Source organism: Tasmannia lanceolata, unplaced genomic scaffold, assembly GCF_043159265.1.
Source record: "Tasmannia lanceolata isolate RefF3 unplaced genomic scaffold, GAP_Taslan_0.1 ptg000008l, whole genome shotgun sequence".
Classification (NCBI taxonomy): Eukaryota; Viridiplantae; Streptophyta; class Magnoliopsida; order Canellales; family Winteraceae; genus Tasmannia; species Tasmannia lanceolata.
Window position 1 is genome coordinate 36,886,162 of NW_027518685.1, and position 26,818 is coordinate 36,912,979.

General features: G+C 40.8%; 1 protein-coding gene and 2 pseudogenes across 2 annotated transcripts; 1 reads left to right on the forward strand and 2 right to left on the reverse strand.

Moving 5' to 3' along the window:
* Positions 1 to 5,752: 5,752 nt before the first annotated feature.
* Positions 5,753 to 5,904, reverse strand: LOC143885633 (U2 spliceosomal RNA; annotated as a pseudogene).
* A 1,731-nt stretch (positions 5,905 to 7,635) lies between these two features.
* On the forward strand, positions 7,636 to 10,109 carry PTAC15 (plastid transcriptionally active 15). The gene is made up of 2 exons (XM_077386950.1): positions 7,636 to 7,895; positions 7,991 to 10,109. Exons 1-2 carry the CDS (start codon positions 7,673 to 7,675, stop codon positions 9,262 to 9,264), a joined length of 1,497 nt encoding a protein of 498 aa, XP_077243065.1. The 5' UTR covers positions 7,636 to 7,672; the 3' UTR covers positions 9,265 to 10,109.
* Positions 10,110 to 18,649: 8,540 nt separating this feature from the next.
* LOC143883608 (cell division cycle 20.1, cofactor of APC complex-like) lies at positions 18,650 to 25,686 on the reverse strand (annotated as a pseudogene). The gene is made up of 7 exons (XR_013252440.1): positions 25,339 to 25,686; positions 25,133 to 25,237; positions 21,002 to 21,187; positions 20,626 to 20,895; positions 20,425 to 20,527; positions 19,602 to 20,067; positions 18,650 to 19,514 (listed from the first exon to the last, which is right to left on the reverse strand). The product of XR_013252440.1 is annotated as a cell division cycle 20.1, cofactor of APC complex-like (transcript).
* Positions 25,687 to 26,818: the final 1,132 nt, after the last annotated feature.

Below are 26,818 nucleotides of genomic sequence, written 5' to 3' on the forward strand. Positions count from 1 at the left end.
AACCACTTGGGAACCACATCTTCTTTACCGGAACCACTTGAAAACAACATTTTATACGCCGGAACCACTAGGGCACCACATTTCATACCCCGTAACCACTAGGGAACCATAGTTTATACCCCGGAATGACTACGGCACCACATTTTATACCTCAGAACCACTACGGAACCACATTTTCTACCCCGGAACCACTAGGGAACCACATTTCATACACCGGAACCACTAGGGAACCACATTTTATAACTCACAACCACTATGAAACCACATTTTATACCTCGGAACCACTAGGGAAACACATTTTCTACCCCGGAACCACTAAGGAACCACATTTCATACACCGGAACCACTAAAGAACCACATTTTATACCCCGCAACCACTACAGAACCACATTTTATACCTTGGAACCACTAGGGAACCACATTTTCTACCCCAGAACCACTAGGGAACCACATTTCATACACCGGAACCACTAGGGAACCACATTTTATAACCCGCAACCACTACGGAACCACATTTTATACCTCGGAACCACTAGGGAACCACATTTTTTACCCCGGAACCACTAGAGAACCACATTTCATACACCGGAACCACTAAGGAACCACATTTTATACCCCGCAACCACTACGGAACCACTAGGGAACCACATTTTCTACCCCGGAACCACCAGAGAACCACATTTCATACACCGGAACCACTAGGGAACCATATTTTATAACCCGCAACCACTACGGAACCACATTTTATACCTCGGAACCACTAGGGAACCACATTTTCTACCCCGGAACCACTAGGGAACCACATTTTATACACCGGAACCACTACGGAACCACATTTTATACACCGGAACCACTAGGGAACCACATCTTATTTCCCGGAACCAATTGAAAACCACATTTTTATACGCCGGAACCTAGGGCACCACATTTCATACCCCAGAACCACTAGGGAACCATATTTTATACCCCGGAACGACTGCGGAACCACATTTTATACCTCAGAACCACTACGGAACCACATTTTCTACGCCGCAAGCAGTAGGGAACCACATTTTTTACCCCATGACCACTCGGGAACCACATTTTATACCCCGGAACCACTACAAAAACACATTTTATACCTCGGAACCACTAGGGAACCATATTTTCTACCCTGGACCCACAAGAGAACCACATTTTATACAACGGAACCACTAGGGAACCACATTTTATACCCCGCAAGCAGTAGGGAACCACATTTTATACCTTAGAACCACTAGGGAACCACATTTTCTACCCTGCAAGCAGTAGGGAACCACATTTTTTACCCAATGACCACTTGGGAACCACAGTTTATACCCCGGAACTACTACGGAAACACATTTTATACCTCGAAACCGCTAAGGAACCATATTTTCTACCCTGGACCCACAACGGAACCACATTTTATACACCGGAACCACTAGGGACCCATATTTTATACCCTGCAACCACTACGGAACCACATTTTATACCTCAGAACCACTAGGGAACCACATTTTCTACCCCGCAAGCAGTAGGGAACCACATTTTTTACCTCATGACCACTCGGGAACCACATTTTATACCCCAGAACCACTAGGGAAACACATTTTATACCTCGGAACCACTACGGAACCATATTTTCTACCCTGGAACCACTACGAAACCACATTTTATACACCGGAACCACTAGGGAACCACATCTTATACCCCGGAACCACTTCAAAACCACATTTTGAGGGCCGGAAGCACTACGGAACAACATTTCATACCCCGGAACCACTAGGGAGCCATATTTTATACCCCTGAACCACTACGAAACCACATTTTATACCCCATAACCACTACGGAACCACATTTTATACCTCGTAACCACTAGGGAAACACATTTTATACCCGAACCACTACGGAACCACATTTTTAATACACCGGAACCACTAGGGAACCACATCTTACACCCCGGAACCACTTGAAAACCACATTTTATACGTCGGAACCACTACGGCACCACATTTCAAACACCGGAACCGCTAGGGAACCAAATTTTATACCCCGGAACCACTACGGAACCACATTTTATACCTCAGAACCACTAGGGAACCACATTTTCTACCCCAGAACCAGTAGGGAACCACATTTTTTACCCCATCACCACTCGGGAACCACATTTTATACCCCGGAACCACTACGGAAACACATTTTATACCTCCGAACCACTAGGGAACCATATTTTCTACCCTGGAACCACTACAGAACCACATTTTATACACCGAAACCACTAGGGAACCACATCTTATACCCCTCAACCACTACGGAACCACATTTTATACTTGGGAATCACTATGGAACCACATTTTATACCCCACAACCACTACGGAACCACATTTTATACCTCGTAACCACTACGGAAACACATTTTATACTTCGGAACCTCTACGGAACCATATTGTCTACCTTGGAACCACTAGGGAACCACATTTTTACCCCGGGACCACTCGGGAACCACATTTTATACCCCGCAACCACTAGGAAAACACATTTTATACCCCGCAACCACTCCGGAACCACATTTTCTACCAAAGAACCACTAGGGAATCACATTTCATACCCAGGAACCACTAGGGAACCGCATTCCATACCCCGCAACCACTACGGAACCACATTTTATATCTCAGAACCAGTAGGGAACCACATTTTCTACCCCGGAACCACTAGGGAACCACATGTTTTACGCCGTGACCACTCGGGAACCACATTTTATACCCCGGAACCACTACGGAAACACATTTTATACCTCGGAACCACTACGGAATCATATTTTCTACCCTGGAACCACTAGGGAACCACATTTTATACACCAGAACCAGTAGGGAACCACATCTTATACCCCAGAACCACTTGAAAACCACATTTTATACGCCGGAACCACTAGGGCAGCACATTTCATACCCTGGAACCACTAGGGAACCATATCTTATACCCCGAAACCACTTGAAAACCATATTTTATACGCCGGGACCACTAGGGCAGCACATTTCATACCCTGGAACCACTAGGGAACCATATTTTATACCCCTTAACTACTATGGAACCACATTTTATACATCGTAACCACTACGGAACCACATTTTATACCCCGGAACCACTAGGGAACAACATTTTCTAACAAACAACCACTTGGGAACCACATTTTATACGTCGGACCCACTAAGGAACCACATTTCATACCCTACAACCACTAGGTAACCACATTTTATACCCCTTAACTTAGTATAGAACAACATTTTATACTCCGGAACCACTTGGGAACCACATTTTATACGCCGGAACCACTACGGAACCACATTTCATACCCCGGAACCACTACGGAACCACATTTCATACCCCAGAACCACTACGAAACTATATTTTATACCCCTGAACCACATTTTATACCTCGGACCCACTAGGGAACCACATTTTATACCCCTGAACCACTAGGGAACCATATTTTATACCCCGCAACCACTACGGAACCACATTTCATACCTCGTAACCACTACGGAACCACATTTTATACCCTGGAACCTCTACGGAACCACATTTTCAACCCCGGAACCACTTGGGAACCACATTTTATACGCCGGAACCACTAGGGAACCACATTTCATACCCCAGAACCACTAAAGAACCACATTTTATACCCTTGAACCTAGTACGGAAGCAAATTTTATACCTCCGAACCACTGGGGAACCACATTTTATACGCCGGAACCAGTACGGAGCGACATTTTCTACCCTGGAACCGGTACGAACCAAATTGGGTAGAAACAAGTAATGGTCTTTTTCCAACAGAGAAAATGGTGGTTCTAACTTTCTTTTAAAACCCAAGAAAACAATGGAAACAATTATACAACCAACATAGAACAACTTGGGTAATTTTTCTCTTTTTTTCAACACAAAACAATGAAAACCTTCATAAAATGTTCAAACCCAACAAAACTGAAAACCTTTATAAAATGTTAAAGCCCAACAAAATATGAAAACCTTCATAAACTGTTAAACCCTATCGAAGTAGAGGAGCATGGACTTACTTGGAGCTATGTTTATCACCGACGTTCAAATTTCTCACAAGTAATGGTGTTTTTTTTTAACAAAATACAATGGGATTAGAGCCTCCAAAGGATGGGAATGACTGCACTGGTATTTTTCACGTTGGCTGGGTGAGGTGAGGAAGAAGAAAGAAAAACGTGGGGATTAGAGCATAAGAAATGGTGGGAAAATGAAAGTGGAGGTATATTTGTCCTAAAACTGATACTCTGTCACCTGACCGCCCTTTTTTTATAATATTTAAATATCTACCTTTTATTCACAATTTAGCATAATCTTTGCATTTTTTTAATCATTTACCCTAAAATATATCTTTTTATGTTCCTTTTCTCTCTGTCTCTTTGAGAGGGATAATATTTATTAGGTTTCTGTACATTGGGCTTGCGTCAGCACCGTTAGATGAGTTGCCTTATGGTTATTGGATTTTGCATGATACCTTAATGTGATAGGAGGCAATGTCTTGTTTTATCTTTTCCATTGCTTCCGTCTGCATTGGCCATGAGTCAACGTTATTGATCATGCAAAGTTGGCTTGTTTGCATTTTTTTTGGTATGTGATCATTGGGCTGGAAATGTGAAGTTGTGTCCCTCTATGGTGTGTGCTTCTGATGGGGTGCGTCCTTCTCATGTCATAGTGTTTCTTGTGAGTTTGTGCTAAATTCCACAAATCTGATCATTAAATGGTGATCAATTCTTAGGGTGGACTTTACCCTCCTTACAATAACTATGAAGAAATTTACATTTACAAGGAATTTAATAATTATAAGTGTTAGGGGTAAAATCGGTACCTCCCTTGGATGTCTGACACGTGTCACCACCCATGATCGGAAACCAAACTTGTCTCCTTAAGTTAGAAAGCCGGAAGGATTCTCTATCTTCGGAATAGCAACGTCTCCAGGAAGGAAAGGATCTCCAAGAGAAACTCCCTATGAAGAACAATAACTCTCCTTAGTGGTTAAAGATAGAAACCAGTTCCCTCGAGGAAACTTGGTACTTATCTTCCATGGAAATCGCCCAATAAGGAAAGACTACGTAAATTTCCTAAACAGTTGTGATCTCCTCTCCTATATATAAGACTCCACACTCAAAAGTACACATTCTCTAACCTCTAGCAAGAGTTACAATCCATTTTCAACCTACAGCTTTGTTCTCCTTATTGTGCCGATTTATGTCTTGAGCATCGGAATGGTTTCCCGGAGCCACAACTGCAGGACCCCTAACGCTTTATCTCTGAGCACAGGTTAATAACAGATAGAAGCTCTACCAGCCATTGATCGTGGAACCAGATTTCGGCATAATCAATAAGAAAAATTAGATTTATATGGTTTTCATAACATAGATTTCACTTTCTGCTTGATTCATACGGTTCATTTTCTTAATCCTAATTAGATCTCCATCGGCCTAGAAATCGTGTTGATAGAAAAATTCCCATGATCTCCATGCACATTAATGATATCGAAGAAACATCCATGTCTACCAAAGGTGAGACCTACTAGGCTAGTATATAATAGTGGATTTGTCTTATTATAGTATAATAAAACAGGAATTGTGGACTCACAGACGCCCTTGCAAAAAACGAGTATGAAAAAAACGGTTAAAAGGGCACTCTCATTAGTCAATATCCATATATGACAATTTTTTTTTTTTGGTAGGTTTTTATAAGGTAGGGGTACCCTAGGCCCATGCGGTAGTTCAACACATGGGCGACGCATAAGAGGCGCCAATAGCAACCTACTAGTGATGGGCACTGCCCAGATATTAAACTGATAAGAACAGATACTACATTTGATCTTAGCCAAAAGGCCGAGAAAGGTATTATTGTACTTTAAGACAATTATGATTGTAATTTTCCATGCCATCTTAAATAAATATTGACCTATGGTGGCACTCTTTACCCATTTTGTTGCAATGGTGCCTGTGAGTCTAGCATTCCTTGTAGTAAAATTGCTATCTATGAATAGGGATTTGCTAGAGACAACCACATAAGGCATTTCGCGGAATGGCCTTTCATGAGAGTTCAGTGACGCAGTTGAATCCGGAAGCGTTCTTCAACGATCTTGGAGATCTGATAGATTTGAAAAAAATTATTTCCCTCTGTTTGTTTGTTTTTTTTTTTTTTTTTTTTTTTTTTTTTTTTTGTAGAATGATAGATCTCGATCTACGCCACGAACGAGGGGATGCACGAGCTCGATCAAGAGCAGAATTGTCAGATACTTTGATCTACGCCGGGAGTGAGGGGACACATGAGTTCGATCAAATGCAAAATCGGAGTGATGACATTCTTGCATTCAACAAAAAATTGAGAATTGAAAGACATGAAATCAAGATCAGAATACTAATCTCCAAATCCCATAATCCCAAGAAAAAAAGATGAAAGATACAGAAAAGAGTCAAACTCTAACTAAATTTTCTATCTAATGAGAATCTTTCCAAAAAATTTCAATTCAAAACTTGTTACAAACGAGAGGGAAGGGCTTTATATAGGCAACCCCTAATACAATATAAAATTTCTAAACTACCCTAATGATGGAAAAGACCATTAAGGACAAATAAAATGACTAAACAAGACATCACATGAACAAGTAAAGACACCTACACTAAGAACCATGTAGGAACCGATGTGCATAAGGGGATGCTCCTGCATCACTCAGCCACCTCATGAATGGGTCACTCAGCCACCTCATGAATAAGGACAAAATCTGTTGAAAAGTGAGCCTATGTGGCTGCTTTCATGCAACAGTGGTTCCACGAAATACCTTATGCAATGGTCCCTAGCAAATCCCCTATGAATATATTCCCTAGGTAAAATTGTAGGAATAATGTTGACAATCCACAAATCCAATGCAGGAGATACAGCAAAAAAGTGTGCGTGCCCCTAAGGGCGCTAGTTAAAGAGCATTGGAAACTTAAATTTACACTTATTTTACACATGTAAACTTTTTTATTAAAAATGTGTAAAATGAAGATTCCAATACACCTTAGGAAAACCATTTACTAATTGCACAAACTCATCTTTTTTAATTGAAGAAACTCAGCTGTTAATGGTTATTGCAATTCGTTAAGCTTATTACAGTTCCCAAAAAGCCCAGACAAACCAATTCAAAAAGAAAAGACAAACCGAGCTAGTGCTGATATCATTTCCCGGTCCTATTTGGATTCCAGGAATTTTCTGGAAAAGTTTGTAAAGGATAATATTTCTAAAATTTCCGATTTTTTTACACATGAGAAGGGATAACTTGAACCAGCCCTATTCAATTTTGACTTGGAGAGACCTCCTATTTATGATAATATCCTTCCAAATTAACCATAGTCATATAATTTCCCTCTAAATCATGGAAAGAAAGAAAAAATCTCAGGAAATTTTTTTCCTTCATAAAGGATTTTCTTGCAATCCAAACAGGGCAAAAAAGAAAGCTAAATTCCGGAGTGAATGTTATTCCCGGATTAGTCTATCCTGAAACCAAACAGGTCCTGTGTGGCTAGTCTGTCCTCAAAACAAAAAAAGAAAGCTAGACTAACTCCAAACAAACACCATTCGTAACTTTAATCAGATAAATCTCACCCTTTCCTTCAGCAGGCCGTATATGGCCACCATGGCTATGCTAAATACCCCTCCCTTCTTCATCCAAACCCTAATCTCCCAAACCCCATCAACTAACTCATCTCCTTTCTCTTATTCTCCTTTAATTCGACATGGGTACTTCAGAAAGTTCAGAACAAAACAGCCCACATCCCTCTTGGCTACTTCAAATAAAACCCAAATGGGATTTCAACCCTGTAGCTCTTCCTCAAATCCACACATGCTAGGTAAGTCCATATTACTCAGAGTAACACTATTTCTTCAATCCACTCTCTATCTTAAAAAAAAAAAAAACCCACTTGTATTTCTCTTTTTGTTCCAGGTATTTTCACTCTCTTCCAGAGTTTTGGACTCAATGAAAAAGAAACAGAAAGTCTCTTTCACAAAAACTCAGCTCTGGCTTACACAGCTCAAGAATCTCTTCTCAATCGATTTGTTTCTCTTCAATCTGTTGGAATTGTTGGCTTTGGAATATATCGTTTGGTTACCAAACGACCCGAGATTCTAACTGCAGAGGAGATAGATTCTCTCATCAGTTTCATTATACAAAATCTAAAAGGAATAGAACCCATGAAACTAGAACATCTTTTAATTGCAAATGACCCCAGAATCTTTTCTGGATTTTCCCAAAAGGTCGAATTGCTTATCGATCATGGAATCCCAGCTGAGAAATTAGTCCATTTTCTCAATAGGATCAATCTCAAAGTGTTCTGTTACAGGGAATTAGAAGAAATTGAGAGAATTATCATTTTTTTAAAGCGTTACAGTGTCGATTTGATTATAAGACGACCTATGCTTTTGAATCTCGATTTGGATAACCAGCTAATACCAAGGAGCAAGTTTCTTACTGATCTTAGTGGAGATGAGAAAGCTACAGAGTTTATAGTGCGTAAGTTTCCGCCTGTATTATCTTACACTGTTGAGCATTTGAAAAGCCAGACCGAGTTTTTGAAATCCGTTGGGATGAGTGACGAAGAGGTGTTCAAGATTGTTCTTGTTTATCCGGGTCTTTTTAGTATCAGTAAAGAGAGAAAATTACAACCAAGAATTGAGTTTCTCAAGCAATGTGGGTTGAATTCTAGTGATATGTTTAGGTTTTTGATCAAAGCTCCTTTGTTTCTCAGTCTATCCTTTGAAGGAAACCTGTCAAAAAAATTGGGTTTTCTTGTAAAGCTTGGATATGAGAATAGGACAAGAGAATTAGCTGTGGCAATGGGGGCAACGACGAGGACTAGTTGTCAGAATATGCAAATGATGATTGGGGTTTTTTTGGATCATGGTTTCTCTTTTGAGGATATTCTTGTCATGAGCAGAAAGCATCCTCAGATATTGCAATATAATTATAAGTCATTGGAGAAAAAGATGGAGTTTTTGATTGAGGGAATGGGGAGAGAGATTGGAGAGTTGTTGGCGTTCCCTGCTTATCTTGGTTATAAGCTCGATGAGAGGATCAAACATCGATATGAAGTGAAGAAAACTAGTAGGGGTAAGAGACTGTCACTCAATAAGTTATTGAGTGTGTCTACTGAGAGATTCATGGATAAGAAGAATTCCACAGAGATGGTGTCTAGTTTAGAGGAGGTGAAGAAAGATTAGAAATACTGTCTCTGTACTGGACCTCGTTACCTTTTTTTCTTTGATGGGTTAATACTTTCATACAAGACATTGGCTCAAGGAAAGAGTCAAAGTTCAGAACAGTATAGATGGTGTCTGGTTTAGATGACATGAAGAAATATTAGATGGTGTCTGGTTTAGATGACATGAAGAAATATTAGAAATATTGTGCATTACCTCTTTGTCTTTGATGGGTTGAGATAGATTGCTCAATAGCTTTCATACAAGACATTGGCTCAAGGAAAGACTTAAAAAGTTCAGAATAGGTGTCATCTGAGTTATGTCATAGAAATGTCTCACAGAGCTTTTGTTTCCCTGTAAAACTGTGCAGACCCAAGTAACTGAACCTTCGCTGCATCATGATTTAACTTAGTGAATCTTCACAATGAAATTGAAAACAAGATGAATGAAAGTTACAGTTGTTTGTTCTGACTGTTATGCTGCATTGGTCTTGGCAACATGAAGAAGGTTTTGGACCCACTAATTGTTTGCCTCACTTTTCTGCTGCTTCTGCTTGTAACACTGGCTCTAGTAAGTGGGAGTTATATTTTCAATTCTGAAACATGACAGTGGAACTTCTTGTTTTGTGGTTTGAACTTTGGAGTCTGAAAAATGTCAAACCCATCCTCAGTAAAGCATACCATTGAGGGAATCGGACGTGCAGATACCTATGATTTAGAAGTGTCAACTTAATGTGGGCGTGTCGACATGTTTTTATACCATGTCAAGTGTGACATTTTGTTTTATTATTGAATATTGTCTTTACCTCTTTTATTATTAACTCATCTTTTATTGTAATCTCCTCTTTAACTAATGTTTATTTTGTACCCTCCCTAATTTATTTTTTTTAAACCCTCCCTAAATCTAAAAGCCTAAATAAACTCTTATTCCAATATTATATTCAGTGTATCCTATTGGTATCTCTTTCTCGCTGAGAACTAGATTAAATTGATGAATGCGTTGTTATTTGATTGTCTCATGTTTGCTTTAGATTATAGTTGATTAATCCTAAGATTTATTTGTTTATTCAATTAACATCGTATTTATATTATTGCAAATTATGACAGTAATCAGTAATTTTATATGCATGTATTTGTATGGGTGTGTCACCATTTCTTTTTAAGGTTTGTCAAGTCTATCCGTGTTGGGGTCAACACGTACAACTCTTAAAAGTATGAACTGTTGCCCCTTATGGGAAGATTGCTCCCTTGTGATGAAAATTTTCAATATAATCCAATTCTATAGTTCATAAAGGCAAAGGTGGTAATTGCAGCCCCTTGTTTCGATAATGGAATCCTCACTTTAATGAGCACTCTTTTCATTGGATGTGGATAACTTTTTGGGATTGCAACAGGAATTAAAAAGCTAATTAGAATAGTGTAAATTGAAGAGATGGTCATATCAAAACAAGGGAGTGCCGATATCATTTCCCTGAGGCAAGTGTAATTGCAGGCAAACTAACAGTTTAAAGGTGAAATTGTTCAGCGTGAAGATTTTAACTCAATGGCAAGACATCAGTTGTGACACATATACATCTTGATATGCTGGTGGCATACTTGCAAGATCCATATGCAGCCTGTTGATTTAGTGCTCCGTTTGGATGCAAGTAGAAGTAAAGGAATATAGATTATAATTTCTTTACTTTCCCTTTCTCCTGATTTGAGAGGAAAATTAAACATTACAAAACTGTTTGCAGTTGGAAAATTTGCTGGCGACAAGAATTGCCATGTGAATAGTTTAATGACAACCAAACAATGCTAGGAAATGAAAATGCATCCTTTTACTTTGATTTTCCTACTTTTGGGGCATCTAAACATACTCATAGAGAAGTAAAAGAAAAGGAACATAGATTCACATCTCTTTACTTTCCTTTTTTCTCCTTATTTAAGGGGAAAGTTAAAAAGTACAAAAAGAATTGCATTTGGAAAATTTAAAGCACTCAACTCTATACAATAGTAAGCCTTTATATATTCATTGTTACAATAGTTATACTGAACAAACCCTTGAACTTGAAATAATTATAGTGAGCAAAACAATCATATCTTCGAGACATCAATCTAGTTTTGATCCCAAGGGACTTTTTTTTTTTTTGATGGGTAAGCTGGGGTTAGGCAAGACCCCTACCAGGTTTATAGAAGAATAAGCAAGTACAACAGAAGGGCCTTAAGAGCCAAAGCACAGGGATGAAAATCCCAACACTTGAACAAAATGAAAAAGGCAGCCAGTGCCTACAATCTCAAAAACAGAGTTCCATTTCGGTCGTCGTCCACGGCCGAGAGGAGAAGGGGAGGAGCAAACAGCACTTGGACGGGGCAACCTTTCCATGGAAATGATCTTTTGGAGAGGATGTCAGCAACAGAGTTACCTTCTCGCCATATGTGGGTGATGCGCCAATTTTTGAAATGCGAAAGGAGGTCCCGGATATGAATAATCACATTTATCTTCTTCCAGGGGGGAGGTATGGATCCTTGAACAACATCCACAGCGAATTTTGAATTAGATTCTATCCAGATGTTAGAGTGGTCCAGGCTCATAGCAAGGCGAATTCCTTTTTCGATAGCCAGAATTTCAAGTTCAAAAATTTCTTCTTTGTCAACATTTTCTGAGAACATGGAGTGAATCATTCCTTTTGAGTCCCTAATGAGGCCTCCCAACCCTCCTCCCTCTGCTTCCAAAGAAGCATCAGTATTGAGTTTGAGCTCCGACTCTTCCGGCGGACTCCATGAGCAAAAATTTTTGGTGCAGGTTTCTGGATTGAACTTATATTTAAAGTTAATCGCCGACGCAATGTTCCAAGGAGAAGCTTTGTCCTTGATCATCAAGGCATTTAACCTGATACTGATATCTGATAGAATGGCTTGCAGCAGAATACGCTTGTGTCTAGATTTGTTCTCAAATGTTCTCTGGTTTCTTTCTAGCCACAGGTTGTGAATTAAGGAACTAAAACAGAGCTTTAAGGCAGTGGAGGCTTGACCTTTACCTTTAGAGTGGAGACGGATCCATTCTTCTTCATCTACAAGAGATCGCAGGAGGTTTCTGTGGTACCCGCTTCTCCAAAGAATCATCTTCCATATCCAAGCAGAGTAGCTACATTTAAAGAACAAATGATCGATAGATTCACGCTCAGATTTGCAGAGGGGGCAGATGGGGTCGACGACTATACCCATAGCTTGGATTTTGTTTTTGGTGCTCAGTTTGTATTTCAGGGCCTTCCAAGCAGTGATAGCGTGACGGGGAATATGACCTGCGAACCAAACAGTAGAAATCCAGGGAGGTTTTGGAGCTTTTTCTCTGTACGTATTCCAGCCACTCTTTGTAGTGTAAAATCCATCAGTGGTTGGCATCCAAATTGGATAGTTATTCGTATCAGAACTCAAAATGACCTCTTTTATCCTCATTTTTTCTTCTCTCAGCGATGGATTATCGATTTTGGGGTTCCAGGTCCTATCTTTGAAGACTTCAGATAGCAGATTCATCGAACTCAGTGAGAAGTCAGTAGAAAGCCTGGAGAAGCTCGAGCTGAGAGGGCCTGTAGGTAGCCAAGGCTGGTCCCAAAGATTAATGTCTTCTTCCTTTCCGATCTGGTAGCAGATGAAAGGCTTTGCTTGATCACGAACTTTCAGGATGTGTCGGAGGCCCCACGATGGTCTTGAAGGCATTGGAATGGTCCAGATGTTCTGCTTTCTAACATATTTTTTGTTGATCCACCTCGACCATAATGATTTTTTGTTGTTCAGCAGGTTCCAAAACAGCTTTACCTGAAGAGCTGTGCTTATATCTTTCAGCTTTCTGATACCTACACCTCCTTCTTCTTTTGGCTTACACATTTCAGTCCAGCTGACCGAATGGAATTTCTTCGCGCAATCAGGACCACCCCAAATAAAGTCTCGGAAATTTTTTCAAGGAGAGCTAAGATGCCTTTTGGAATTGCAAAAGCAGATGCCCAGAAGATTTGGAATGTGCTTAGCACTGATTTTACTAACTCGATCCGCCTTGCTTGAGAGAGGTGTTTGCAGCTCCATTGATGCATTTTCTTCCTGACCTTGGAGATGAGAGGAGTGCAATCGTTAGCCGAAAGACGAGAAGAAATTAGAGGGAGGCCCAGATACCGGATTGGGAGCTTTCCTTCCGTGATTTGCAACATGTCTGAGATATCACATTTCAATCTAGCACCGATGCTAGCGAAGAAAATTTCACTTTTTTCTTTGTTTATCTCCAGACCTGTAATAAGAGAAAAAATTTCCAAGCATTCAAGGATCCCAGATGCACAAGAACGACTACCATTAGCAAACACCATTAAATCATCTGCAAAGAGTAGATGAGTTATGGTGATATCTCCTCTAGAATAAGGGGAAGAGATCTTTTTAAGGGTCAGGGCTTCTTCAAATAGAATAGATAACATTTCCATGGAAACACAAAACAAGAGAGGGGATAGAGGGTCACCTTGCCTCAACCCATTTGAGGAGGAGAAGAACCCATGAGGCACTCCATTTACGATGATAGAGAAGGTAGGTTTGTTTATACATTCATATACCCAGCCTAACCATCTATCATCAAACCCCTGTAACTTCATAAACTCTAGAAGGACTCTCCTATTTACATTATCAAATGCTTTTGCTAGGTCAAGCTTTAGACACATGGCTTTGGGGGAATCTGGGGAGTGAAAATTGTGCAACAGGTCATGAGTAAGAAGGATATTTTCTTGAATTTGCCTTCCTCTAATGAATGCAGATTGGGCTGGATGAATGAGAGATTCCATAACAGATTTTAGCCTCTCTGCAAGGATTTTAGAGATGGTTTTGTATACGAAGTTGCAAAGGGAGATAGGACGGAATTTCTCTGGGGTGGAGGCGTCCAGACATTTGGGGATCAAAGCAATGAAGGTGGAGTTAATCTCAGAGAGAAGAGTTCCTTTATTGAAAAAATTTAGAACTGCTTTGGTGAAGTCTTCCTCAATGAGATACCAAAAAGTTTGGAAGAATACCGCATTGAAACCGTCCGGCCCATGAGCCTTTTCTCTATCTGCTTTGCTAACTACAGATCTGATTTCTTCCTTTGTAACAGGCCTTGATAAAAAAGAGGCTTCCTCATGATTAAGGACTCTGAGAGGAGAGGGAGCATTGCAGAGTTGAGGCTTTCCATTGTTTAGGATTTTTTTGAAGTAACTGACAAAAGAGTTAGCAATTTCTTTTGGATCGGTAGATTGGGTGTTGTCATTTCTATTTACAGCCAAGATACTATTTTGGTGCTGGCGGGATTTCAAAGCAGAGTGAAAGAATTTTGAGTTCGAGTCGCCCAGATTGAGCCATTGGACTCTCGATTTTTGCCTGTATAAGGATTCTTCAAGGTTAGAGGTTTTAATGAATTCAGATCTCAGCTTGTCTTCCTGCGCAATGAGGGTAGAATCTAGGGGGTTTATCTGGAGACTCCTCTGAATTTCCTCAAGGCTACTTCGGATAAGAGGGGCTCGAATGTCAACTCTGCCAAAGATATCTTTATTCCAAGCTTTGAGCTCAGATTTTACTTCTTTAAGCTTTTGACATAACCTGTACATAGGGTTGCCACTAACCTCTTTGCTCCATGCTCTCTCAACAATAGGGAATATGGAAAGATCATCAAGCCACATATTCATGAATTTGAAGGGTTTGGGGCCGAAACTAATTTGAGCTTCAAGGGAGATAGAGATTGGGCAGTGGTCCAATAATCCGGGGGCTAGAAAATCAGCAAAAGAGAGAGGGAAGGTATGGAGCCATTGGTCATTTACCAAGGATCTGTCCAGCTTTGCAAGCTTTCTGTTGTCCAACGATCTGTTGTGCCAAGTCCAAATTTGCCCATTTGAGCGGAGGTCGGAGAGGGAGCATTTTGAGATGCATTCGTTGAACTCCTCCATTTCATTCAAATGATGATTTGTATTCCCAATTCTTTCGGTTGCGAACCTCACAGTGTTGAAATCTCCAATCACCAGCCATGGGAGATTTATGAGAGGTTCGAGGGATTCCAAATTTGACCAGAGAGCCCTACGAGAAATATAATAGTTGTGCGCATAAACAGTAGTAAGGTTGAAAGACTGATTTGTTTGAAGAATTCTGACCAGAGAGTGGACATATTGGCTGGATTCTTCGATAATGTTGAGGTCCACTATCTTGGGGTTCCATAGGATCCAGACTCTACCCTTTATGACAGATGAGAAGTTACCATGAACTTGCCAACCTTCGCAGATTTGGGTAGAATATTCCGCCAATTTGTGGATTTTTAATTTAGTTTCAATAAGACAGCATATGGGAGATCTAGTTTTTCTGATCAAATCTTTGATTTCCTTCCTCCTATTGGTTGAGCATAGGCCCCTAACATTCCAGGCATTTACGATTTTCATTGGGAAACTTTGGAAGAGGGGGAGGGGGGGCTCTTTGAGGAGTCTATCTGTTGGGGGGGGGAGTTCACATTTTTGGTCTCCCAAAACAACAGAAGGAGGAGGCAATGTGGGGGTAGGGTTAAGAGGAATCTCTTTAGGAGGGGATTCGACCGATTCTGCATCAGAGCAAGGCGGTTTTGGGTTTTGGGGCTTGGGGGGGGAAGAGCCTCGCGAGTTTCTTTTTCTTATCCTTTTTATGGGAAGATTTGGTTAAGGGTCCTTTGAGGAAGGATGAACCGGGGGTTGTGATTGGAATAGAAACAATGGATGAGAGTGGATTATAAACAGGGGTTGAAATTGGGATAAAAACGGAGGATGATGAAGCAGGGGCTGAGATTGGATTTGAGACAGGGGTTGGGATTAAAGATGAAGCAGGGTCCTTTGGTGGGGATGAAACAGGGTTGGTTTTTTCTAAAGGTGGTGCAACAGAAATGGGATTATTAGGAGAAGGTTCTAGGACGCATTGGACTTCCTCTAGTTCTCCTAGGGAATCAAAAGGATTTGAGAGTTGGATTTTTCTGAATGGATCTTCTTTTGAGATAGCTGGAAGGATAGGTTCCGCTAGCTTTGTGGCTTCCTCAGAATTTGTCTTTGGAATCCATTGTTGCCTTTCCCGATTTTTTGGGGCGCTAATGGTCTGTGATTGAGGGCATCTTTCCAATGGATGACTGAACTCGTTGCATTGAGTACAAGCTCTGGGCTTCCAATCATACTCGACCTCCTGAGTTTCTAGACCTGAGGGGGTTTGGATGTGGATGATATCTGGGAGGATGTCTGTTGCTGAAATCTCTACACATACTCTAGCAAAAGTAAGCCTTGTACCATCAGCTGTTTTAGAATCCATGTAAAGAGGTCTGCCCACAAGACTTGCCAACTTTCCTAGACCGGTAGGAGTCCAATACTTCAAGTGAAGAGCAGGGAATTTTATCCACAGAGGGATAGAGGTAAGGGTTTTTTTCTCCAATGCGCATTCAGGCGTCCATTTTTGAATTATCAAGGTTCTGCCTCCGTATGTTGTTGGGGATTCCAACACCTTTGAGCAATCTTCTTCGTTGCTGAATCTAAAGAGGAAGAAGTTTTTTGGCAATGCCATAAGACTGAAATCTCCCTTTGGTTGCCATTTCCTCATTAGATTTTCTTTTAATGAATGATAGTAAGGTCTTCGGCCCAGGAAATAGCCGAGCAGACAATGATTCCACATGATTTTTGCCTTTTGAAAGTCTGGTTCTTCGAATTGGGCTCTCTTTGGTCCGGGTTCAGAATCAATAGGGGAATGGTACTCTATTTTTGTATCAACCACATGTGGTTTTGGGGAGGAGAACAGAGAGTTCCACAAGGGCGCAGAATGAGATACAGGATTTCCAACTTGGGCTTGGCCTGAATGGGGCGATGCTAAAGGAGGCCAGGTCGAGTCGAGTGGGAGGGTTAGAGGAGAGAGACCTTCAGGTAAGGGAGGGCTATGGTGAAGGTAGGATTGAGAGAGAGGGGAGGGTGAGCTGGAAGAGAAGATGGGAGAGCTGGAAGAAAGAACAGGTGAGCTGGAAGAAAGGGTGGGAGAGCTGGAAAAAAGGGTGGGTGACTCTAGATTTGAGTGTGGAATGGGCGGGAGGCCTGAGAATTTGATTTTTGAGAAGGACCCATTTGTATTTTCAAAAATGCATTGGCGCCCAGAGTGAATTCCCGAAAAGATTTCAAAATTGCCTGCCCTTACCAATTTTTGATTTGGCGGTGGGCCCGAGGATGGGGGGGTATCGAGTTTGAGTTGACTCGGGGATATGGCTCGAAGAGGAGTAGACTCAGCGGTAGGAGCTGAGCTCAGGCGAGGCTTTCGGGTATGCTGGTTCTCCGAGACCAGCGGTGCGGGGTGAATAGATTGGGTTTCGAGGCTTTGAAGGGGTGGGGAAGCTAGGAAGCTTCCAAGCTTAGGTGGGGGAGGAGGCCTGAGGTAGAGTGAGGAGTCCGGGTCAAAAGAGACTCGTTGATAGGGATGACCTAGAATTTGATTGGGCTTCGTCTTTGAGGTATGTTGGGATTGTGAGGCTGGATTTGAAGGTTTAACAAAGATTTTGTGTGTTCTGGTTCCCCTTCGGTAGCGGGAGATAGGATCAGGATCTTTCAGGATTTGGGGTTTTTTCTGGGGGTTTTTGATTTCTCCAGGAATCGCCTCGTTTCCCAGAATTCTTTCACCGAGTTCCAGGCCTCTAAATGGTCCGGTGCCTGAGCGAGAGGGATGCTCCATCCACCCAGGGGGGTAAGAGGATTTCCAAACCCATGTTCAACCTTAAACTCTTTTACATCCTGCGGGACGCCGGGGCTGGATAGCAGCGAGGAGGACGATGACGGCTTCGCCCAAAATTTCCCAACATCAATAACGCCGGGGGGAGAAGATTTAGAACGTAACTTGTCTTCTTTACATGAAAGGGTTTTTTGAGAGGGTTCGCTACGACTCTCTACAAAAACAGAAGCCGAGCTGAAATCTATGACGCTGGGTATGCCGGGGTCAGGTGGATTGGAGTCCATTTGATGCCGCCGGCCAGAGGATTTTTATATACGATCGGAGTTTTCTTCTTAGGTTGTCGCACTTTGGAACGTATAGCCGTTCCCCATCAGTAAAAAACACTTCTCCGATCTATGATCCCAAGGGACTTGAAATAACACAACCGTAAAATATTAACCTTTACATATGCATCTGAACAAACATTACAGTGAGCACATCCACTCAAACTATACATGTAACATATATTTTCTTTGATTTTCCCAGTTTTGGTGCAACCAAATGGACTCAACAGTTTCAGATCCCGAAATCTGATACAAGATCAGTGAAGGTAAAATTAATTTTAACTTACCAGAGTCTATAAAAACATGTCAGCTATTTTTCAGAAGACATGGTTACCGCATGTAAAATTACTGTGCAAAACTTTATTACACAAAAATAATCAGCATTGATACAAACTCTATACAACAGTAAGCCTTTACATATTCATTGTTACAATAGTTATACTGAACAAACCCTTGAACTTGAAATAATTACAGTGAGCAAAACAATCATATCTTTGAGACATGAATCCAGTTTTGATCCCAAGGGACTTGAAATAACACAACGGTAAAATATTAACCTTTACATATGCATCTGAACAAAAATTACAGTGACCATATCCACTCAAACTATACATATAACATATACACTTAATTCACTGCTCCTCCTCTCAAAATTGGCAAGAGTTGGAAAGTCGGCAAATGGAGATTTCCTCCCCTACACTCATTAGAACTCCCACATATCCACTCAAACTATACATATAACATGTACACTTAATTCACTGCTCCTCCTCTCAAAATTGGCAACAGTTGGAAAATTGGCAATGGAGATTTCCTCCCCTACACTCGTTAGAACTCCCACACAAAAATTCATCTGCATAATCAACCATTCTTTGCCTTGAAGAGCCATCTGTTATCTGTCTATTTGAACCAATTGCAGACTGATTTCGACACTCCCTTGTTTTTGTAATGGCACTCATTTTATTTCCAACTTCTCTAATTGGCTGCTAGATGCTATTACAAGTCCCAAAAATAAAACAACAGCCAACCGGAAATTGTAACACAATGAAATGAGTGACATTATCAAAACAAGGAGTGTGGATATCATCTCCCTTTCCTTGAGCAACTTAACAGCATTTTATCTTATAGCCATGTGACTACTTTGTAGAAAGCTGGCCTCTTTTTTTACTCTTCCAGAAGTACTTAAACTTGGGGAGCCAAAGACCTTCCAAAATCTGAGTGTTTCATCTGCCGCAGCTGATGCCACAGTGAAACCATCAGGACTCTACAAAACAGAAAGAAATTACCTTTATTCAATGTTTTCATCTTAAATAAGAAAATCAAGATATGAATCAGTGGAACTAAAACAAACCTGTGAAAGATGGATAACCCGTGCGGTATGCCCTTTAATTTCAGTTATCTTTTTCATGGATGGAAACTTCCACAAGATGAGCTGATTCTCACTAAACCCATGAGAGCTTAGGAGTTCCTTTTCGTGATGATTCCATTGAAGGGAACAGACTTGTGAATTTGTATCTACACTGTTCACAAGGGCGCCGCTGCAAGTATTCCAAAATTTGATACATTTATCTGCCGTCCCCTCACCAGATGCTAACAGATGACTTTGGTATGGGCACCATGTAAGGTCTTGACTGCTGCTTGATGTGCATCCAAGCGATGGAGATATCGACGAGAATGATAATTACACACATCCCATATGTATAAAAGGTTTTCGTTACCTCCACTAGCCAGTTGTTTACCAGATGGTGACCACCTCAACCCACAAACTTCTTGGCCATGAGCATCCAATCTGGATATGATATGGTCATTTATTCTCACTGCATCAGGGAAATAACAAGCATGTCAAATCAGAAGAAGCATGATTATCAGCATAGTTTTAAATTTCGCCCGAAATCCAAAATTTCGGCTGAAATATTCCAGGGTCCAAACTGACACTGAAAGTACATTAAAACAGTTTTTTTTACAGGATTTCAGCGAAATTTACAAGATTTCCACAGAAATTTTAAGATTTCCACCAAAATTTTGTAAAATACAGAAATTGTTTTTCCAAAATTTACATGATTTTGGCTGAAACCGAAATTTTGGTTGTGCATGTGGCCGAAGCAGACATTGAAATTCTGATAATCTTGATTATCAGACTTTAGAAGTAAAAAGAAGTGGAATCAGACACTAACCATCATGATTAAATATTTTACTATCTCGACCACCAGAGCTTAGAATAGAACCATTACATGATAAACTTCCAACTCGGTCGGAATTGCCACTCAAGGACCTCACCTGAATAATCACAATCACATGTTATTATTCTAAAGTGTAACGATCCTGTACAAGAAATTATTGTTGGAATATGAATAGTACAAAATTGGTTTACTTACCTTCTTTAGCGATAAAGGATCCCAAATTTGAACTTTTGAGTTATTCAGACCAACTGCAATATGTGTACCATCCAAAGCCCAAGAAACACTTGTAATAGGCCCATCATCTTCCCCAATTTGTGTCAACTCTTCTGTTGTGGAAGTGGCAGCATTCCATAAATATAGAGTATTACTAAGGGCAATTGCCACAACATTGGTTGAACTCCAGTCAAGCAAATTCAGATAATAATCATCAACTAGATCAGGAGCAACTAGTGTTCGCTCAGAAGTCTGCAGTTAAAAAATCAATGTTGGCGTTGGAATCACAACCATTTATTAAGGAAAATAGTTGGAAGCTCGGCTTTATGCGTATGAGGTCCTAAAATTAATGACATACCTGAGGAATATGTCGAGGAACTCTTCGTTGCTTCGTAGAAGTTGGAAACAAGTCTTCAGTGCTACTCAAAATAGAATCTAATTTGGAGTTTACAGGCTTTGCTTTAAAAATAAATATGCGACTATCCTTTTCCGAAATATTGTGATCCTTTAGCACAATATTAGCCAGTTGTTTCCTGTACTCTTCCTGCAAATAATTTAAGTTAGAGACCAAAAAAAGAGAAATAAAAAAGAAGCATATGATACTTGGAGTGGAAAGACATGGGCAATGTCATGAATGCCAGGGTGACATCATGGATAAGATGGTGCAACGGAAAATCCCAATCCTTGTGAAATCTTTTTTATTTTTTATTTTTTGAATGATAATGGTGATTTTAATGCAAATATCAAATTTACAGCAACGAACAACCCGTCCAACCAACTAAGGGACAAGGCATCCCTGCTACACCTAAAAAACAGAAAATAAGAGATATATCCATGAATCCAAACAATTGGATAGAAACACTAAAGGTAGTTCTTCCAAATGCATAAAAAGAGCCCATCTCTGTCCCCATAACGGCCAACAGTCCAGAAACTCAAATGTTGGATAGAGACTCTTAGAGGTATTGTGTTGCCAATGACTGATCTTCCCTTTTGATGCCTTCTTTTTACATTTTATCCCCCAAACATTTTCTGATTGCCTCAAGTGATAGATTTCTGGATTAATCTTGAAGCATTAGTTGAATATTTCAGCAACTACTTCTGCTAATTTCCACAGCCCTGTTGCTTTCCTCTTTCCACAGCCCTGTTACTTTCCTCTTTGCCCAAGAAATCACATTAGTTGAATCACCTTCAATAATTAGATGTCCGCAAAGAGAAGATAGACAAATCCTTAAACCACAATGATTAGATGTCCTCTTTCCATGCTCTTGCTTCCGTCTCATTAGTATCCCATATACCAATTTGAATCATGAAAATACTCCACCCACGCCCACTCAACCCGGCTTCTATTTAGAGCTGCTGTCAAAATTTTAGTCCAACTGCCAGAGGGAACTGACCATTTGGGTAAAGGTATGATTTTTCAACCTCTTTCCCAAATGATAGTCTTCCAATAGAGGTTGGCTGGCTATCAAGCCAGTTTGAAAGGTGGGGACATTCTGGAATGTAGTTTGTTGTTCCTCCAGTGATTCATCATGTGTTCTTCCCCATTAAGGCAAGATTTATGATAGCTTTTCTCTCTAGAAGATTAACCTCTGAAGTGGGATTGAAGCTGAAAGAAAATGGCAAACGAGGGTGAAACTTGAAACTTTTGAGATTGAGGAGGCTCATCAGGATGTAGTGACGGGGAAGGAAGCCTGGAGATACAAGAAGGCTGAAGGGGAGTGGAGGAACATGAAACTGAGAGAGTGGAAATGTGGCAAATGCCGATACCTCAACTCTCGTAATGTGTATAGCCTTGGTCGAAGTCAAACAGAGACAGTAACTGGCACGGTTGGAGGGCAGCAAAGATAGGGCCAAGGACCATCGAGGGACATGGCAGGATGAAGGGGCAAACTTGGACTTACCAAAGCAGGAGGTAGAGGATGAAGCAAGAAAGGCCCATGCTCTGAGTTGCGGCGGACCGTCAGGGGCTATTGGATCATACCCGACAGCTGAGATCAGTAGGAATCGCGGTTGTCTCCTAGCAGAAATGATGGCAGGCGCGAGGAACAATTTAATTCGGACGGAATTTGACTCCGCAAGCCTAATTCTAAATTTAAATTCAAGACACTCGGGGAGCACTGCAAAGGTAGTTATCGTCAGGGGCGGGTAGGGAGATTCAGCTTTTCAGTGCCACGTGGAGGAGAGGGGATGCTTTAGGTCAAGAAAAAGGATGGCGATGGATGGGAACCAAGTGGAAGGCTCTCGGGCATTGGTCTTTAGAAATTGGAATTTATTGCCCCCATGACCTCCGTTTAGCAGGATTGACACCCCCTCCATGTTGGCTGTTCATGTGAATGTAGTAGAGCCTCTTATCGAATCGAGAGCAGGGCCCACTTTCTTCCGCTTGTTAGCAGACGGAATGGATAGTAGAAGAGCTCTCGGTTTGGGTAGGCATGGTCCTCAAGTAATCCTCCTATCGAATAGAGAGCAGCAAGGCCCACTTTCTTTCACTTGTTAGCAGATGCTATGGATAGTAGCGGAGCGCTCAGTTTGGATAGGCATGGCCCTCAAGTAATCAGGGAACAGGAAGGTGCAAAGCTCTTTATCTCAGGAGAGGCCGTAGCCCCAGGGACTTACAGCTGTCGGAAGGAAGACCTCACCCTGAGGTGGAGCAGCAGAAGTGCCCAAGGTGCCGATAGTGCAGAAATGGACCTAATATCCTTTTCACCACCCTCAATACTAAAGTTGTTTTCACCACCCTCAATGCTAAAGTTCTCCAGGTGATGGGAAGGGATGTTCTGACCCAAGACAGAGTATTTCCGGATCCAGAACCTAGTCACTAAGACATAGTTTGAATCCTGAGTTAGGACATGGAAGGGGTATAAATATGACAAAAGCAGGGAAAAATCTGGTGGTTTGGTTGAAGAATTCCAAGAGAACTTAAGAATTGAGATTGCAAAGGTTAAGAAATCTAAACTGGAAGAGGAGATGGTTATTATTTCGTGGGCACAAAACTACTCTAGTTTCTTAAGCTGGAGTGCTCCATCATCAATTTAGGATGGATGTGATGAATAGATCGGTGATAAGAGACATGGGCTTTTGGTCCAGGTGCGAGTTCATGATCGTGGAGTCAGTTGGGTCTTCCAGAGGCATCAGGCAGTTTGGGATAGCTCACTTTTTTCATTGGTCAATAAGCAGAGAGGAAAGTACTCACTTTCGATTGTGGTGAGGAAGATCGTTGATAGTTCATGCTGGTTGTTCATTGGTTGGTGTTTATAGACAAAATGCGGTGACAAAGAGGACTAGTTTTGGGGCTGAATTAGAACAGATAAAGTCGAAATGGAAGCACCCATGGTGTTTGGGAGAGGGGGATTCAATATTATCATCAGCCGGTTGTAGCAGAAGCAACTAAAGCATATTGGATTTTTATGAGTTCATCAATAGAACGAACGGTGAACCAGTCTCAGATGTCTCTACATATCATAGCCTTGCGGGTGCACTTCAATACCTCACCATGAATAGACCTGACATTGCCTTTGCTGTCTATCCGATATGTCAATTTATGCATACAACCACTATTGTGCATCTAATTGAGCCCGTTGTTCTGATGAATGACACTCCATATCTGGTTATTGTCTTGTCGTAGCAAACTAACAGTTGCTTATATAATTTGGATTCAGTATCTGTTTTGAGAACTTGGTGCGTTTCTTCAGTCCCTCCAAGTTTTTAATTTGTGACAATGTTAGTTCCACATGCATGGCTAGGACCCCTCTGTTCCATGCTCGTACCAAACACATTGAGATAGTTTACAACTTTGTTTGTGAATAGGGCAACAGAAGGCGATCTTTGAATACTAGTTGTCTCTAGTACCTAGATAGATTACGACTTTTGTTTGTGAATAGGGCAACGAAAGGCGATCTTTGAATATCAGTTTGTCTCTGGTACTGATCCGACAAGGCCTCTCCTCTAAGCAGATTCAATGGCTTTGAAGCAAGCACACCATTTGTCCCAAGGATCTGATGCATTTGAACGAGGGGAAGAAAGAGAGCGTTGGGGGGGGGGGGTTGTTAGGGGTATTGCAGAAAGACATGTGCAAAGTCATGATAAAGTAATGGCCTTGAAGAGATGAAGAATAAGATGGTGCAACGAAAAAAATCAAATCCTTTGGAAATCTTTATGATTCTCATGTAACCCTCAAATTTAAGGGAAAATTTATACAAAAGGCTCATTTCAATATTAAAATAGATATGAGCAAAACACACGTTCAGCAACAGAACAATGGAGCCATTAAAAAAAAAACAACAGAACAATGGAATAAATAAGGGACTATCCTTTTCCAAAACATTGTGATCAACACTGCAGAAAAATGTTGAAACTGGGCTGATCATCATGAATTTCTGCCATTATGGTTTAGTGACTTTGAAAGAAGAATTTAAGGTACAGCTCAAAAAAAAAAGGGAATTTAAGGTACAGCTCAAATAAAAAAAAGGAATTTAAGGAATTCACCAACCTTACTAGTGGAATCCAGCTCCTCAGTCTCCTTATTCTCCGATCTCAGCAAAAATCGTGCGACATCGAAATCCATCGCAGACCTAACAGGAATAAATCGGTCTCCCTACAATATAATAACAAGAAATTAGCAACACACCAAATTTAAAAGCATACAAAAACAGCATCTTAAAAGAGAGAAAAAAAAATGGGGTTTCATTTAAATACCAAATTTCTTGAAGGAACCCTTGTAAAAAACCGTCTGCGTGTGAGATAGCCTTCTTCTGATCTGGGTCTCTTACGATTGTCCATGATATCAATAGACAACGCAATGATGGAGATATAGATATATATTAGACTGTGGAAAGCCAAACTGTAGAAATATGAACCCTAAAAAAACCCTAGATAGAAGAGAAGCAATTCAATGGCAGAACAGGGGAGAGAGCAGCAATGTAGTAGAATTGAATGAATGTTTCTGAGATTGCTTCTAATAGTAATGCAGAATCGCAAGTAAGAGCAGAGAGCGAGAGAGATTTCGCTTTTTTTTCTTTATTATTCCGAGAGAGAGAGAGAGAGAGAGAGAGAGAGAGTGTGTGGTTTAAAAGTTAAATTGACTAGAGTGGGACTTCTAAGTTCTAACGGTCAAAAAAAGGAAATATGGGTTGGGCCGATCGGATCATCAAATTGGGCTACTTGTCCGTTCTGGAAATAACAACGGGCATGATCTGACCGTTGATTTGACTTTTTCAAAGACGTGTATATTGCTTTTATGGGGATTTGACCTCTTCTTTTGTCACTTAGTGGACGTGGCTCCAATAAATGATGCCGTTTTTTTCCCAAAACGGAATCCCGTTTTCCTAGCTGTGCTTAAAAGATAATATGAATGGGACCATCTAAGTTAGTTTGAACGGAGGCATTTCGGTTGTGGTCCACCACAGTGTAAGAGTAATCAATCTTGACTGCCTTACAAGTTTGATAACTTGTTGCGGGTCCTACCACGATCGTGGTACATTTTTAACCATTGATAAGTCGTGATGAACTAATACTATTCAATTTTTAGGTTGGGAGACTAGTTTTATGATAATATCCTTCTAAATTACCCATAATAATATTATGGGAAATGTGAGCGTACTCGGTCGAGTAGATAAGCCTATCTACTCGGTCGACTAAAAACAGTGTGGGCCCACCTTTGAAAGGTCCTTACCTAGATTGGGTGTCCACAAAAAATCAGCACTATAGGATACCCCTAACCCATCCAACAGTGGAGGGAAAAATGAGCAGATTTGTGGACAAATTGTCTATCCATTTTTCCCCATTTTCCCTCTACATTTGGATGGGTTAGGATGATCCTATGGATCTGATTTTTTGTGGACACCCTATGTAGGTAAGGGCATCCAAATGAATGGTTTGGATTACCCAAACAATGTGGGCTCCCAGTGTTTTAGCTCGACTGAGTAGATAAGCTTATCTACTCGACCGAGTACGAGTACGGTCACTTTTCATTAATATCACTTCCCTTTGAATTGTGCAATCCAAACAACGCCCAAGGAGTGCCCCCTTTCCTCACACAAAGGACGTGTGCTTGGCTAGATCAAGCCTAGGGTCTCCACAATTAGGATCATCCTATAAAGAAGATTTTTGGGGCACTATCTATCTAGGCCTCGAACCAACAATTGTCGTATACCCCATATAATAACAAAGTATCAGT

Coding starts and splice junctions, on each gene's coding strand:
- PTAC15 (XM_077386950.1), top strand. CDS start 7,673: ATGGCCACCATGGCTATGCTAAATACCCCTCCCTTCTTCATCCAAACC. Junction 7,896..7,990: donor CTCAAATCCACACATGCTAG/GTAAGTCCATAT, acceptor TTTTTGTTCCAG/GTATTTTCACTCTCTTCCAG.